Source organism: Artibeus jamaicensis, unplaced genomic scaffold (assembly GCF_021234435.1).
Source record: "Artibeus jamaicensis isolate MK-2021 breed Jamaican fruit bat unplaced genomic scaffold, CSHL_Jam_final scaffold_916, whole genome shotgun sequence".
Classification (NCBI taxonomy): Eukaryota; Metazoa; Chordata; class Mammalia; order Chiroptera; family Phyllostomidae; genus Artibeus; species Artibeus jamaicensis.
The window spans coordinates 67254171-67268500 of record NW_026522059.1 but is presented as its reverse complement, the minus strand read 5'-3'; the positions used below and the strand labels follow the sequence as shown (position 1 = coordinate 67268500).

General features: G+C 38.0%; 1 protein-coding gene across 14 annotated transcripts in view; it reads left to right on the top strand.

Annotated features, from left to right (window-relative positions):
• RMDN1 (regulator of microtubule dynamics 1) overlaps window positions 1-14330 on the top strand; it is a 44852-nt gene that overhangs the window by 463 nt on the left and 30059 nt on the right. For all 14 annotated transcript variants that reach the window (XM_053661165.1, XM_053661172.1, XM_053661170.1 and 11 more), the window contains exon 2: window positions 7211-7328. In XM_053661165.1, coding sequence (XP_053517140.1) covers window positions 7211-7328 — 118 coding nt within the window. The remainder of the gene's footprint in view (window positions 1-7210; window positions 7329-14330) is intronic.

Genomic DNA, 14330 nt, shown 5'->3' with positions numbered 1-14330 from the left:
TTTACGGAGGAGGATTGGGAGCTGAGGGTAGGCACTGGTGCACGTGACAGTGCATTTGAACTGGATGTGTTATTCTTTTAAAAAATTTTTTGAGTGCCTACTGTGTTTCTTAGTGTGGTTGGGGGCTGTGTGAAAGAAGGGCTCAACTTCTTTCCTGCAAAGCTTGAAGCCGGGTGGGGAAGTGTTAAGTAACTTGGGTGGGAAGAGAGGGAGAAGTAGTACTAAGCATGAAATTACTGAGCTTCAGGTTTTTGAGGCAGAGCATTGGTGAAGTTAAAATTCTGGAGGACTGAGATATATAACATTTCTTGAAGGCTTGCTGTAACCATACATTGTATTAAGCATTGCCTCATTTAATCTTCATTTCCATTGTAGGGGATAAGAAATGTTATTTTAACCATTTTTAAAAAGAGGAAACTGAGGTGGGTAGGGTTAAATAATGTGTCCAAGCCTTACAGCTGGAAAGATACGGGTTTGGTGGCAGGTTGACCATCCCCCGAGGCTATGAGCTGCTTATTGTTGCTGTGTTAAAAACATGGAAACTAGAGAAGCAGCATAGACAGGGTAGAAAAAGACAAGGCCAGAAGGCGAAAATACAGCACCTTCTTGCTTAATGTGGGAGGTAGGGCAGAGCTCAGGGACATTGCAGGTTTCACTCTAGGCCACTGCTGTTAAGTGAGTTCTCATTTGTGTGTGTGTGTGTGTGTGTGTGTGTGTGTGTGTGTGTGTGTGCGCGTGCGCGCGCGCGCGCGCTCGCTCTGTTGGAGGAGCTCTCCTTCAATGTGTTAAATTTGAAACACCTGTGTAGCACAATAAGGTGCGGCCCACTTGTGTAACAGAACAGTAAGAGTTAAGTTCCTGCTGCATCTCATCAGCCTTGTAATGACAAAGTTATTCCAGAACCTGCTGTAATAACATTCTAAGCCAAAGGCAATAACGAAGATTATTCTCTCCAGGTATACTGAATTTTTAAGGAGTTGTAACTACGTTTTGTTACCGATTTACCAGTTACTCATGTATTTTCAAGCCTTGGTCATTGTAGTTTTCTTTTTCCAAAGTTTTTCTCGAAGCATAATAAAGTCAGTAAGTTGAGCTAGAGGTATTTATTTCTTAGGAGTTTGCAGAGCGTGAAGGTTACTTCTGAGGGGCTGAGAGAACATTTCATTTGTCTTTTCCAATTGCAATCTGTATTACATAACACCCATCTTGGAATGTTTATTTTTCAACAAATTTGTACTGGATGTTTTCTCTGAGCACAGCTGTGTTCTATGCTGAGGATACAATGAATGTAAGAAACAAACCTTTTCTCATTTATATTACAAATTTGAAGGAAAGGTGGCCACTTAGTAAATGTAATGAATGGTGGGTGTGAGGAAAAGGGCAGCAAAGTTACACTAAACTTGATCTTGGAGGAAGGAAGAGAAAAGGTGTGAGCAGTTAGAGGTGAGAGATACAGAGTGATGAGGACAACAGTATTTAATATTTTTTAAGATTTTATTTACTTTTTTAGAGAGGGGGAAGGGAAGGAGAAAGAGGGAGAGAAACATTAATGTGTGGTTGCCTCTCACGAGCCCCAAACTGGGGACCTGGCCTGCAACCCAGGCATGTGCCCTGATAGGGAATCAAACTGTCGACCCTTTCTTTGCTTTGCAGGCCTGTGCCCAATCCACTGAGCTACACTAGCTAGGGCATTACAACAGTATAAGTGTTGTGGTAAGAAACAGGGATCTTTTTAAGGAATTAAAAATGACCGAAGTCTGGAATGGGAGAGTAAACTGAAATAAAGCTAAGAAGTCAGCATGTACCAGTTTTTTAATTAGCTGTTATTATACAACAAATCATCACAGAAGTTAATGGCTTAAAACAGCAAGTGGTTTTGCTGGTTAGGGGGAGACCAGGTGAGGCTTAGTGGGGTTCCTCCAGCTGGTTTCTTGGGAGGTTAATTTGGGCTGTTCAGCTGCTGAAGGCTTAAATGAAGGCTGGTGCTATGCTGTCTCTGCTGTGCCCTGGTGGTGGGACAGTTGGTTAAGGATTGGCCCTTGGGACCCAGGAACATAGGTCTTGTTGGTCACCAGAGCCAGATGTAGGGGTATTCCCTGGGCAGTAGATGCAGAAACTATGGTAGTGATGTGGAGGGAGAGTGTGATGGTAGTGTTCACCCTTCCTGGTGCCTGGAGAGGGTGGTCACCATTGGTCTCTGGATGTGTGTTATATTAGATACTTGCCCTTCAGGCTGAAATTTTAAGTTAAGTGAATAAACCTCTTTCACAGAGACTTCATCCCCTTAACTGTCAGCTGCCTCTGTGGTGGGCTCTGGGGTGGGTGAGTCTGGGAAAGTCTTTTACACATGGTTTCTCACTAAGCATTTGCCTAATTGGATTCCAGCCTCATTGGCCTTCTAAGCAAGATGTTTCGGGGGCTTGTCTTTCAGGTGTGGGTCTCAAAAGTTAGGGTGTCCGGTGTGGGGTTCAAAATCTTTGCTCTTTGGAAAGAAGAGTTCTGTGATTGTGAATTGCTGTCAGGAGTGGGGTTTATGCAAGACTGTGTTTCTGCCTTTCCCACCTGTTCCACTATGGGTTTTTTTCTCGCTTGATGTGGAGTCACTCAGCTAGATTTGGGGTTTGTAGCTGTAGATTTGCTGTGTCTGTGGCAGGATCTGTGTTGGGATCCTCCTCAGTTGGGATCCTTTTGAATGGGAACCTGTGGAGGCCACCAACCACAGCCAAGTTCTGAAAACCTTGTAAATCTGATTTTATTTTAAAGGTTGTAGAAACCATGAAAGAGTTTTAAACACATGTTTTTTTAAATTAGATTTGCATTAAGAACAACTTTTGTGTAGTGTCAAAAATGGATAGGGTAGTGGATGCTGGAGATGAGGTAAGGATCATTGCTATAGGAGAGGTGAGCACTATGGTGGTTTGAACTGTAGTGGGGGCCGTGGGACTGGAAATCAGTGGTTGCAATCCGAGGCTGTTGTGGAGATAAACTTAGCAGACTCAAAAGATAGATTTGGTGTAAGGGTTAGAGGGAAGGGGTGAAGGAAGAGTCTCAGTTTCTGGCTAGAGCACGGTGTGGGCAGTGGTGCTGTTTGCTGGGCTAGGACTACAGAAGGCAATCTGGAGGCTCAGGAAGGAGATTAATTATGTTTCAGGCTATTTAAGGTGAATGTGATGAGGTGGCCAAGGTGATGTGTGGAATAGACTGTAGTTGGACAGGTCAGGTGTTTACCTTCTGAGGTCAGGGCTGGCGATTACAGATTCAGGAAACTGCAGCACATAGTTCTAAGTAATACTGTAGTAATAGTAAGACTGGAAGAAAGCCTGGTACCCACCATGGAAGAGTTCCAACATTTAAGAGGAGGAGGAGCTGGCAGGAAGTTAGGAAACCAAGAGATGATGGTGACACCTTTCTTTTTATGTAGTGATGAGTTTGTAGCTTGAAGTAGTACAATTGATGTTGAAGGGAAGACATGTTTAAGAGATAGCTTCTTCTATTGTTCAACAAATGTTTTTGAGAAGTCCTTCTGTGAAAGGCATTGTGTTGGGTGAATGAGGGGAAATGGCACATTCTAGCTGTCTCAGTCCACAAGTCATTAGCAATTTGGAGTGTCACTGAGTCCTGATTCTTTTAAGTGATTTTGTAGTTTCAGAAACATGATTTTATCCACTTTCCGAGAGGTCTGCTTACAGTAATTGAAGTGATGAGTACAACTGCAAACTTTTCCTTCATTAATTTGCAATAAGACATGTAAATGCCAGCTGCCTATCAGCGCATTACTCCCTCTTAAGAAAGCGAGAATGTGGTTCATTCAGCATGATGTCAGCAAAGAGAGTTGAACACCCTAGATCAGGGGTGTCAAACTCATTTTCACTGGGGGCCACATCAGCCTATGAAAGGTCAAATGTAATTTTATCTCCCTAACAATTAAGCAGTAGTTACATTTATACAGTCCTACAATTATTTCAGCCCTTCGAAGGCAACTGCAAAGCTGATGTAGCCCCTGGTAAAAATGAGTTTGACACCCCTGCCCTAGATTCATAGTTTCCTCAAGTCCGTGCAACCTTTTCTGCTATGTGATCTTCCTGCCAGAGCTTGGGAGCTAGGAGATTCCCTGATAAAATCTTAGTCATTTTCTTATTTTATTTTTTAAAGAGAAAGGAAGGGAGGGAGAAAAGGGGAGAGGAATATTGATGTGCAAAAGATGTGTCAGTTGGTTGCCTCTCGGCATGCCCTCAGCTGGAGACACGTGCCATGACTAGGAATCAACTGAGACATTTTGGTTTGCATGCGAGCACTGAATCCATTGAGCCACTCTAGCCAGGGCCCTCTTCTTTTTCTAGGTACCACCATCACCATGTGTGTGCATGCACATGCACACACACACCTATATCCATTGCCTTGCCCCATCTTGCTTCTCTTAGTTAAATAAAAATAAATGCAGAAAATTCAATGTTAAAAATGGGACTATATCAAATTTAGTTTTGCTACTTTGTTGTTGATATGTTTTGAATCCAGTCATGTGCAGTATCCTAAATATTCATGCTCAAGAAAGTAAATACAGGCCCTGGCATGGGCAGCTTAGCTAATTGGAGTGTCATCCAGATATGGCAAGGTTGTGGGTTCAGTCACCAGTCGGGGCACATAGAAGAATTGACCAATAAATACATAAATAAATGGAAAAACAGACTGATGTCTGTTTGTTCATCCCCTCTACCCCCTTTCTTTCTCTCTAAAATCAATAAATGGAAAGTAAAGAAAGGCACTGAACAAGCTGCAATATGCCACATTCCTCATTCCTACTGTAGATACTTAAGAGAAGTTAAACTGTGGATCAGGTATGGGGTGGAACAGAGTCAAGAATGACTCTGGGGTTATGTGTTTGTTTTCTTAATCTGCACAGTCAGAAGAATTTACCTTGAATGGGAAAACAGGAATGGAGTTAGGGAGGTGATAGCTGTCTTAGCTGATGTACATGAGATGCATGTTGTACTTCATGTATAGAGAAGTGTTGATTAGGTAGCTAGCTGCATTTAGGATTCTGAAGTATAGAGGAGACATCCTAGCTCAGATTACATGTGCAGGTTTTGGGCATGTTCATGGCATTTGAAGTCAAAGTACAATCACCAGAATGATACAAATAAAAGGAGGTCTGGGACTAAGCTCAAGACTCATCTGGGCAGGGAGGTATTGGAGATGAGGAACCAACTAGAGACAAGCTGTTGAAACAGGAAATTCTAAAGAGTAGTATTTCGAAAGCCACATGAACAGTGTGCCAAGAGTTAAGAGTTAGAACAACAGGTGCTGAGGAAAGAGGCTGGGTTGGTTACAGAGAATCAATTTGTCTTGACTCTGCCAGTGATGATGGTTTTACAGGTTTGTACAGTGTCATAACTGGTACACATTATGTATATGCCATTTATCGTATGTCACACATACATCTCAGTATAGTGGTTTTTCAAAATCATACATCCAGTCCTAATTGGTGTAGCTCAGCTGGTTGGTTGTCCGCAAAGGAAAAGGTTGCTGGTTCGATACCTGCTCAGGGAACAAGCCTGGGTTGCAGTTTGGTCACCAGTCCAGGCGTGTATGAGAGGCAACTGATTGGTGTTTCTCTGCCTCTTTCTATATCCCTCTCTCTCTAAAAATAAATTAATAAATAAAGAAAGCCCCAAATGTTCATTCATGACTTAAAAAAAAAGCAGGAGGAAATTAACCACTGTCAAATAAGTAAGAGGTGGGCCAAGTAAGAGAAGTGAGAAAGGCCACAGGAAATGGAGCACCCTTGGTTACCGGCCAGATATCTGCATGGAGTGTGGTCTACAGATACTTTGTGTGTGAGCTCTAAGGAGAAAGAATGTGGGGGAGAGGTGGAGGTCGTGAGTACAGATGACTTTTTAAAAGAGTTTTGCTGAAAAGAGAAGTCAGAAAATGAGACTGAAGGGAGATGTGGTCAGGAGGAAGGTCTTTGCTATAAGAAGAGAAAGATCCAGTTTACCAACATGGTACAGCTTGTTATTATACAAGCTGGGAGGTCGAAATGAATCAGCAGGGAGGGAAATACTGATGCCATTGCCCTGGAAAGGGGGCAAGACCCACACATGCCTTCTTTCCTGTTGGTTTTGGGGATTGTGGCCATAGTTGTAAAAAGTAATTTCTAAATCTGTTTGGATATACTCTATATTCAAATATAGAGCTGTATATAGAGCATATACTCTATACTCTATATTGTTTATTGAAAACTATGGGTTTATACATCACTTTTAAAGATATCTTAAAGCTATTTCCATTTTTTATGTGTACTAATTACCACATTTAATATTTTTCATCTTGTGTTGTCTTAAGACTGATACTGGTTTGGCCAAAAAGTCTGTATGTTTTTACCGTACAATGGCTCTTGTAGTGCTTAGTTGTCTTTAACTTCATTCAAAATAATTTTGTTAGATGGTACTGTGACAGCTGTCATATCAGTGTGCATTAAAAAAAATCAAAATTGGTGAATTTTTGTGTATCCATTTTAATATTGAGTATGAAAGAAGATATGCAATATTTTTGGTGTATTATGCTTTATTTTTTCAAGAAAGGTTAAAATGCAGCTGAAGTACAAAAAAGATTTGTGCAGTGAATAAGGACTGCTGTGACTGATTGAATGTGTCAAACGTGATTTTCTAAGTTTTTTGCTACTATTGACATTTTGGCCAAAACATTTTTTGCTGTGGGACTGTCTCATGCATTAGATGTTTAGCAGCATCCGTGGCCTCTACTCCCTAGAAGCCAATAGTGGGACATAGCAGACATACTCAAAATTTCCAGATCAATAAAGTTATTGGTGAAAATGAAAGATGTGTCTTTTGTTTTAAGGAAGAAACTAAACAGACTTTTTGGGCAACCCAGTATGTTGGTGTCTTATATTTTTTTCAAACAATTATACTATCCATGCCTCCTCAATCCAGCACTTACCAGCATGACAGATTTTTAGATAAGCTTACCTCCCTTAGATGTTATACATCTTTTTTTTAACAGGATATGCTCTCCCTATAAAGTAATAATGTGAAATAGTTTCACTGAAGAATTTGATGAGTTAAATTTTAAGCAGTATCATTAGGATTGATTGCTTTGGGAAAGGGGGAGAAAAGTGGTGTGATTTTTGCTTGGTGTAGCAGTTGTTTCAAATTTTCTGGTTGATGACCTCTGACCATGATTGTTTCCACAGGTGATAGGAAACCCACCAACTTTCAAAAGAAGCCTTATATTCTCAGCCTTGTCTTATTTGGGTTTTGAAACTTACCAACTTCTTTCTTCGGCTGCTGTGGTTTATGCCACAGCCAAAGGTAAGTCAGTTAAACATCTGAACTCCTAGTGGTTTATGTTTGTCATTTTGGGGTTAATAACTTAGTTATTTTTTAATACATTTTGAGATTGATGTTGATGTTGTTAATAGGCTAGATTATTTTCTGCTTTCCTCTACATGTCAGTCTGATATATTTTTCTCTTAATAATTGCAGCTCCTTCAGTGAGAAATACTATATTAATACATTATAATTTTAATAGGACCCTTGAGCTAAGATTGGTACCTTTTTTCCCTTTATTTTTATTGAAGACATTACAGATACCCCCATTTCTCTTTCCATACCACCCATTCCCCATACCCTCTTCCCTGTGGCCATCATCAAACTGTTGTCTGTGTCTATGGGTTATACATACAGATATGTTTTTTATGATATATTTTTAAAGGGCTGAGGGGTTGTGCTGGGAACAAAGAATATCCTACAGAGACCGTATCTGGTCCACAAAGCCTAAAGTTCTTACTCTCTAGATGTGTATAGAAAAAGTTTGTCAATCCCTACTTTATAATGATACAATGATTATTTTGTTTCCTTATTGCTAAAGTGTTAGAGATTCTTGGTACAGTTAAGAAAGGCTCCATTTCTTTGAGATAGAAGTACTTAATTTATAAAGAATGCAGCACTGGCTGGTGTGGCTCAGTGGATTGAGTGCTGACTTGCGAACCAAAAGGTCACTGTTTCGATTCCCAGTCAGGGCACATGCCTGGGATGTAGGCCAAGTCCCCAGTAGGAGGTGTGTGAGAGGCAACTACCCATTGATGCTTCTCTCCCTTTTTCTTCCACCCTTCCCTCTGTGTAAAAATAAACAAGTAAGTAAATAAATAAAATCTTAAAAAAATGCAATTTGGTACTAAATATCAAATAACTGGTTGAAAGTAGAAGAATTACGTCAAATTTCTTATTTATATACTATAGATAAATAAATATTAAGAATTGCTATATTTTAAAAATTAAATTTAGTTAAGTTGTGTATGTAGACAGAACCAAAATTTTAGCAGTTAGACAAAGTCTTTTCATTGACACGTTAAGATCTTTTTCACAGGACCCACTTTTTAATCAAGAAGGGAGTTGGAGAAGGAAGCAGAAATTTGAATAGCTGTTCATATTAAAGTTCTGGTAGATGAAGAATTTCAGAATATTAGCTAAAAATTACTAGTTACTGATTTTGTTTGTGAGTATTCTTTAAAAAGCAGGTAGTTGAGAACTGCTGTTTATATCTTTGTTTTTTGTAATGTATCATTTTACCCACACCTGTGTGCAGTGAAGCAAATGTTTTTGGTGTCCCTCTGAAGGATCTGAACTCGGTTATAGGATCAGAAGAAGACTGTGAGCAGTGGGAAAATGTCCACAAAGAAGTGATCACCTGTGGCTAGGAGATAGTGAACATCAAAGAGTTTTTTTAACTGGGCTTTTGGCTCATCTATAGTTGATCAAAGGGGAGCATTTTGAAGAGTTTTAGGATTTCCATCATTGGTAAGGGTCTCAGTGGAATAAATGTATCCTGGGAGAGAATGGAATCACAAAGATGACACTGACCCCTGACGAGGAGGCTCGTTTGAAAAAGACTGTAGAAAAAACTTTGGCAAATTCAAGAGGTCAAGCTTTATAGTTATTTAAAGCTACCATTCTGAACTTATTAAAGAGGTGGTAGTTACAGGATTATATACCGAACATTTGAATAAACTTAAATTCATAAAAGTAGGGAAAAGAAATGGGGTGGAATGACTTAGCTCTTCAGCTTTTTTATTTAGCCTCCAGGTGCTGGATGTTACTTACTATTTACAGTTCCTAAGTGACTGCAGCAAAGATGTTTCTGCTACTTCCAATGTACAAGTACTAGCCTTCTGTATGTATACAGTTGTTATTTGGACCAAAAGTATATATGATATATGTGCGTATTATAGAAGTTCTGATTCCTTTTATTCAGTACATACTAATGCATTCATTTTGGCTGGCTTATGTGTATGTTTGCTTATATGCTTCAAAAGAAGTCATAACTTCCTCTACAATGTAAAAATAAAAGTATATACAAGGGGGAGCCCAAAATAAACCAGAATTAATTAAAAAATTAGGTATTTAGTCTTAAATGCTTAAACTTCAGTCACTTTCAAAGTATTCTCCATATGATGCAGTACACCTATTCAGACTTTTTTCCACTGCTCGGAAGGTTTTGAACACATTGATTTTGATGCCTTTTAGTGCTTCTACCATTTTTTGTTTCACCTCTTCCATGTTGGCAAAACATTTCCCACTGAGGACTTTTTTCATCTGGAGAAACAAATAAACAAACAAACAAACAAACAAACAAGGTCCCTCAGGGCAAATCAGGTGAATAGGGAAGGTGGGGGCACAAGGGTCACATCTATGTGTGACATACCTATGAATACTCAGCACCTTTTTGGGTGGGCTGGTGCACTCCTAAATTACTCATCATGAAATGAGAAAACATGTTGAAAGAGTCTTCAAAAAAAAAAATTCACTGAAGCCAAATGCAGCCTCCCACAACAGCGCCATCTAGTACACTGACACAGATGGGTTCCTAGAACACTCACCTAGAGGGGGAAGCCTATACAGGTGGTCTGCCCTCCAGAAGATAATTCTGTTTTTATTTTGGTCTCTCGTACATGCAGAAATAATTCAATGTTCCAGCCCTAGCATTAAATAAAACCTTGGGAAAAATTAACATTTTAATATTCCAAGGTATACCTTATTCTGAAAACTAAATTCATTGTGTTTATAATAGAGATTTTAATGAAACCTACCCTATGTTTTAGAATCCTTTCCTTATTTTCAAGCATATTTTGACCACTTGAAATATTAATTAATACTTCAATTAATACTTGAAATTAATATTTCAAGTGGTCAAAAAGAGTGGCAAATAAAAGAGTATGGATGTTTATTTAGCTTTCCTTGATTTTTTTTAGCTTTGTTTCCTTATTGGCATGCTCATTAAATTTGTTTATAAGACCAGGATGTAGCCCTTAAAAAAAAAAGAGGTCAATTATTGATAAAATATAGAAGCCCTGTTTTTTTATAACTTGGAAAATGATTCAAGTTTGTGTGAAAATATATAACTTCATTGGTCCTTATAAGTTTTCCTTTGTTATTTCTCTCTCTTTCCTATGCTGTGATACTTATTTTTAATATTTTTTGAAATTGGTCTTCAAATAATTCCATTCATCAGAACGTCTGCTTAATTCTCTTTAAACCTGCATCATGCTCATTGAAACCAATTAATTTTTTTCTCCAGTTATGGGATTAAATCCTTCTGAATTGAGCTTTTTTTAGAACTTAACCTAAGGACATAATATGTTTTTTGACGTTCTAGTTGGATGGGATCGTGGGACTCATTTTTAAGACATTGTCTGTGTGTACCACTAGATTGTTTCAAATACCTACTTGTCAGCAATAATTGAAACACTCAATGCATTTTTTATTTCCTTAAAAGAGACAAAATTTAAAGCCCCTTGAGATATGCTAGTGTGAGAGAGAATGTTCACTTTTAAAATGCTTAAAAGTGGCTCAACCTGCATGACCTTCCTAAATCACTTCCATTGTCTCTTCACTTTTTATCTTGATTTCTCTTTATTAAAGATCCTTTAGAGCTGAGGTCAGTGCTCCTTTACACTAACCTTGTGTTACTTTAGGGCCCTTTTTAGATGCACTGTCTCCAGTACTGCTGGGGATTATTGGTGTGAAAATTTTTTCTTAAATTTTAAGATATTGCTGGTACTTAGACCCTTTTAGTATCTAGAGAAATCTTAGATTATCTAGAATGTTTAGATACTTATTTTCTGCTAAATCTTCTAAGGAACTTCAGAAATAGAGCTATTTTACCTGCTTAGAGTAGTTTCATCCCTGTCCAGGTACCTCTCACATGCCTCAGAGTGCACTCAGCAAGAAAAACGGAAAAACCTGAGTTTACTAACTTATACATGTAGTTACATTATTGACTCTTTTTACATTGACCTTTTAAAAAAAATTTTTTTTGAAAAATGCAGAAATTCATTCATTGCCCATATTCATTTTAGGCTGAATTTAAAATTTCACTGTACAGTTGTGAGTGAATTAATATCTCAGTTTATCTTGAGATATGTATTGATTATGTTGAAGACTTTTTTAAATTATACTGATTATGCTATTACAGAAAAAAGTAATGTACTTTAAAAATTTAGTCCATTTTATAGAATATGGTCTCTTTATGTCAGTAACATAGCTTATTTTTAAATATTTTCAGGGAAAGTGCAGAGCATTAAACAAAAAAATATACAGCTGATTTACAGAGATATCAGTGATCTACATGCTCCCACCTTAGTGCCTATGCGAGTCTGTAGTATCAGAGTAAGTGCATCTTATAAATTATCCACTAAATGAGTTTAGAAATCTCTGTTTACAGTCAGGAAAAAATATTTTTTAAAAATCTGGATAGTATAGCTTATGGTACTGTTCTATATAATAAATTGGAGATAAGTGATTTAAGTTATAAAAGTATAATACACACAAATAAGTTAAATTATTTTAAATTATTCACTAGATTTCTACGTTTAAAAAAAGTTACATGGGTGATGAATGTAGAGTTCCTGGATCATGTTAAGGACAGTATCTCTATTAGGCTCCTCAGGGTGTGGAATACAAAATCAGTGAATAGAATTAAATGTGACTTTGCTACTTATATATGCCATATATACATTTCAGTATGCCAAGTCAGTATGTTAAATATTATGAACAAGTTTCCGCATACTTAGTGATTTACTATCTTCCAGTTCATAGTGTAGAAGCCCCAGATGGGTCCCACTCTCTTCAAGTCAAGGAGTCAGCAGGGCTGTGGTTTTATTTGGAGGCTTGAGGGGAGAATATTTCCAGTGTTTTCACCTTTTAGAGGCTTTCCGCATTTCTTGGCTGAAAACCCCTTTCCTCCCTATTCATAGTGACAATCGTTATCACTCTGACCTCAACTCCATTGTCATACTTTCTCTGACTTTTTTCTTCTGCTTCCCTTGCCCACTTTTAAGGACTTTGTTATTATTCTGAATGCACCTGGCTAATCCAAGTTCACTTCCTAGTTTGAGGTTAGCTGGTTAGCAACCTTAATTACATCTGTAAATTTAATTCCCCTCTATTATGTAAGCTGCATATTTTTATAGGTTGCAGTGATGCAGACTCCGGCCCACCAGAGTCTGTGTGTTGTGGATGCGGTACACAAATTCACACAGACTACCAAATCCTGTGGAGAAAAAGGGATGGCACAGCCACCAAGGGGAGAGCAACTTGAGTGGCTGAGCCACTCTCTTAAGAGGAGAGTGCGCCAGCCCTTGCCTGGACAGGCTTTTACTGCTTTTCAGTTGCATTACATCAAAGAAGGTTCTCATTTCTAGATTTAGTTAAGTGATTACTTCTTACAGATAACAACAAAAAAGAAAAAAGCTAATGCAAGGGAATGATAAAAATTATTCGATTTTATTTAATCCTTGGGACATCTTAGCACAGAATTTAGGGAATTGCTTCAGAGATAAACGTTAAACATCTGCAGTCTTAACTCAGGGTGAGGGATTTTTAGCAAAAGCAAGTCTCATAGCAGCCTAGGTACAATGCAGGCCTGGCTCCCCATGGGAAAGCTGATCTGCACACCTGACTCCTGTGTGGTGCTTCGCATTGATCGGTTTTCCGGATCCGTGCTGGGCTACATTTGCCATTGCCATGCTGATTGGTTCCCTATATTTCAGGGATTAGGATGTGGACATGATGAGGGTCACAGTTCTGTTTACCACAAAATATTAACTAAGAATGTTAAGACTATTACTTGACTGAATTACTTGACTCTTTTTAAAAGTCATAACCAAATTTGGAAGATGAGCTGCTGATAAAAATAAACATAGAATAAAATGGAAGTCACTTAAGAAAATTAACCAACTGTGTTATTACTGGGTTAGCCAAAAAGTCTGTTTAGTTTTTTTCCTTAAAAGATACATTTTTCATTTTCACTAATAACTTTATTGATCTGGAACTTTTGAGTATGTCAGCTATCTCCCACTATTGGCTCCTAGTGGGTAGAGGCCAGGGGTGCTGCTACATATCTTCCAATGCATGAGACCGCCCTACAGCAAAAAGTTTTTTGGCCAAAATGACAGTAATACCAAGAAACTTTGCAAACCACTTTTGACAGGTTCAGTCAGTCACACAGCACCTTCTTCATTCACTGCACAAATCTTATTTTGTGTTTCAATTGCATTTTAACCTTTCTTGAAATAATAAAGCATAATATGCCAAAAATGTTGCACATATTAAATATTAATATACACAACAATATTAAAATGATGCACAAAAGTTCACCAATTTTGACTTTCTTAAATGCACGCTGATATGACAGCTGTCACAATACAATCTAACAAAATTATTTTGAATGAAGTTTAAGACAACTAAGCACTACTAGAGCCATCTTATGGGGAAAAAAATGAAATTTTTGGCTAACTCAGTATTTAACTGTATCACCTAAAGAGATTGAGATAAGATTGAAGAAGAAAAAAAGACTAAGGGTTTCTTTGCTATTGTCATTTAATTTTTATTTATTTATTTATTTTAAAGATTTTATTTATTTCTTTAGAGAGGAAGGGAAGGAGAGAGGGAGAGAAACATCAATGTATGGTTGCCTTTCATGCATCCCCTGCTGGGAACTGGCCTGCAGGGAACCAGCCTGCAACCCAGACATGTGCCCTGACTTGGAATCGAACTGCGATCGTGTGGTTGGCAGGCCCGCGCTCAATCCACTGAGCTACAGTGATTTTTCTTAAACTAGTATGATTATATCATGATGTTAACAATAAAAAATACTTCATGTGGTTTTCTCATGTTCATTTTTTTCTTTTTTGATGTAGGTTTTAATTTTAAAAATTAAAAAATTTAATTTAAAAATTTAACCTCAAATACACTATGATTAATTAAAGCATTCCAAGATAAATAACAATTGAACCCAATACATTAGAATGTTGG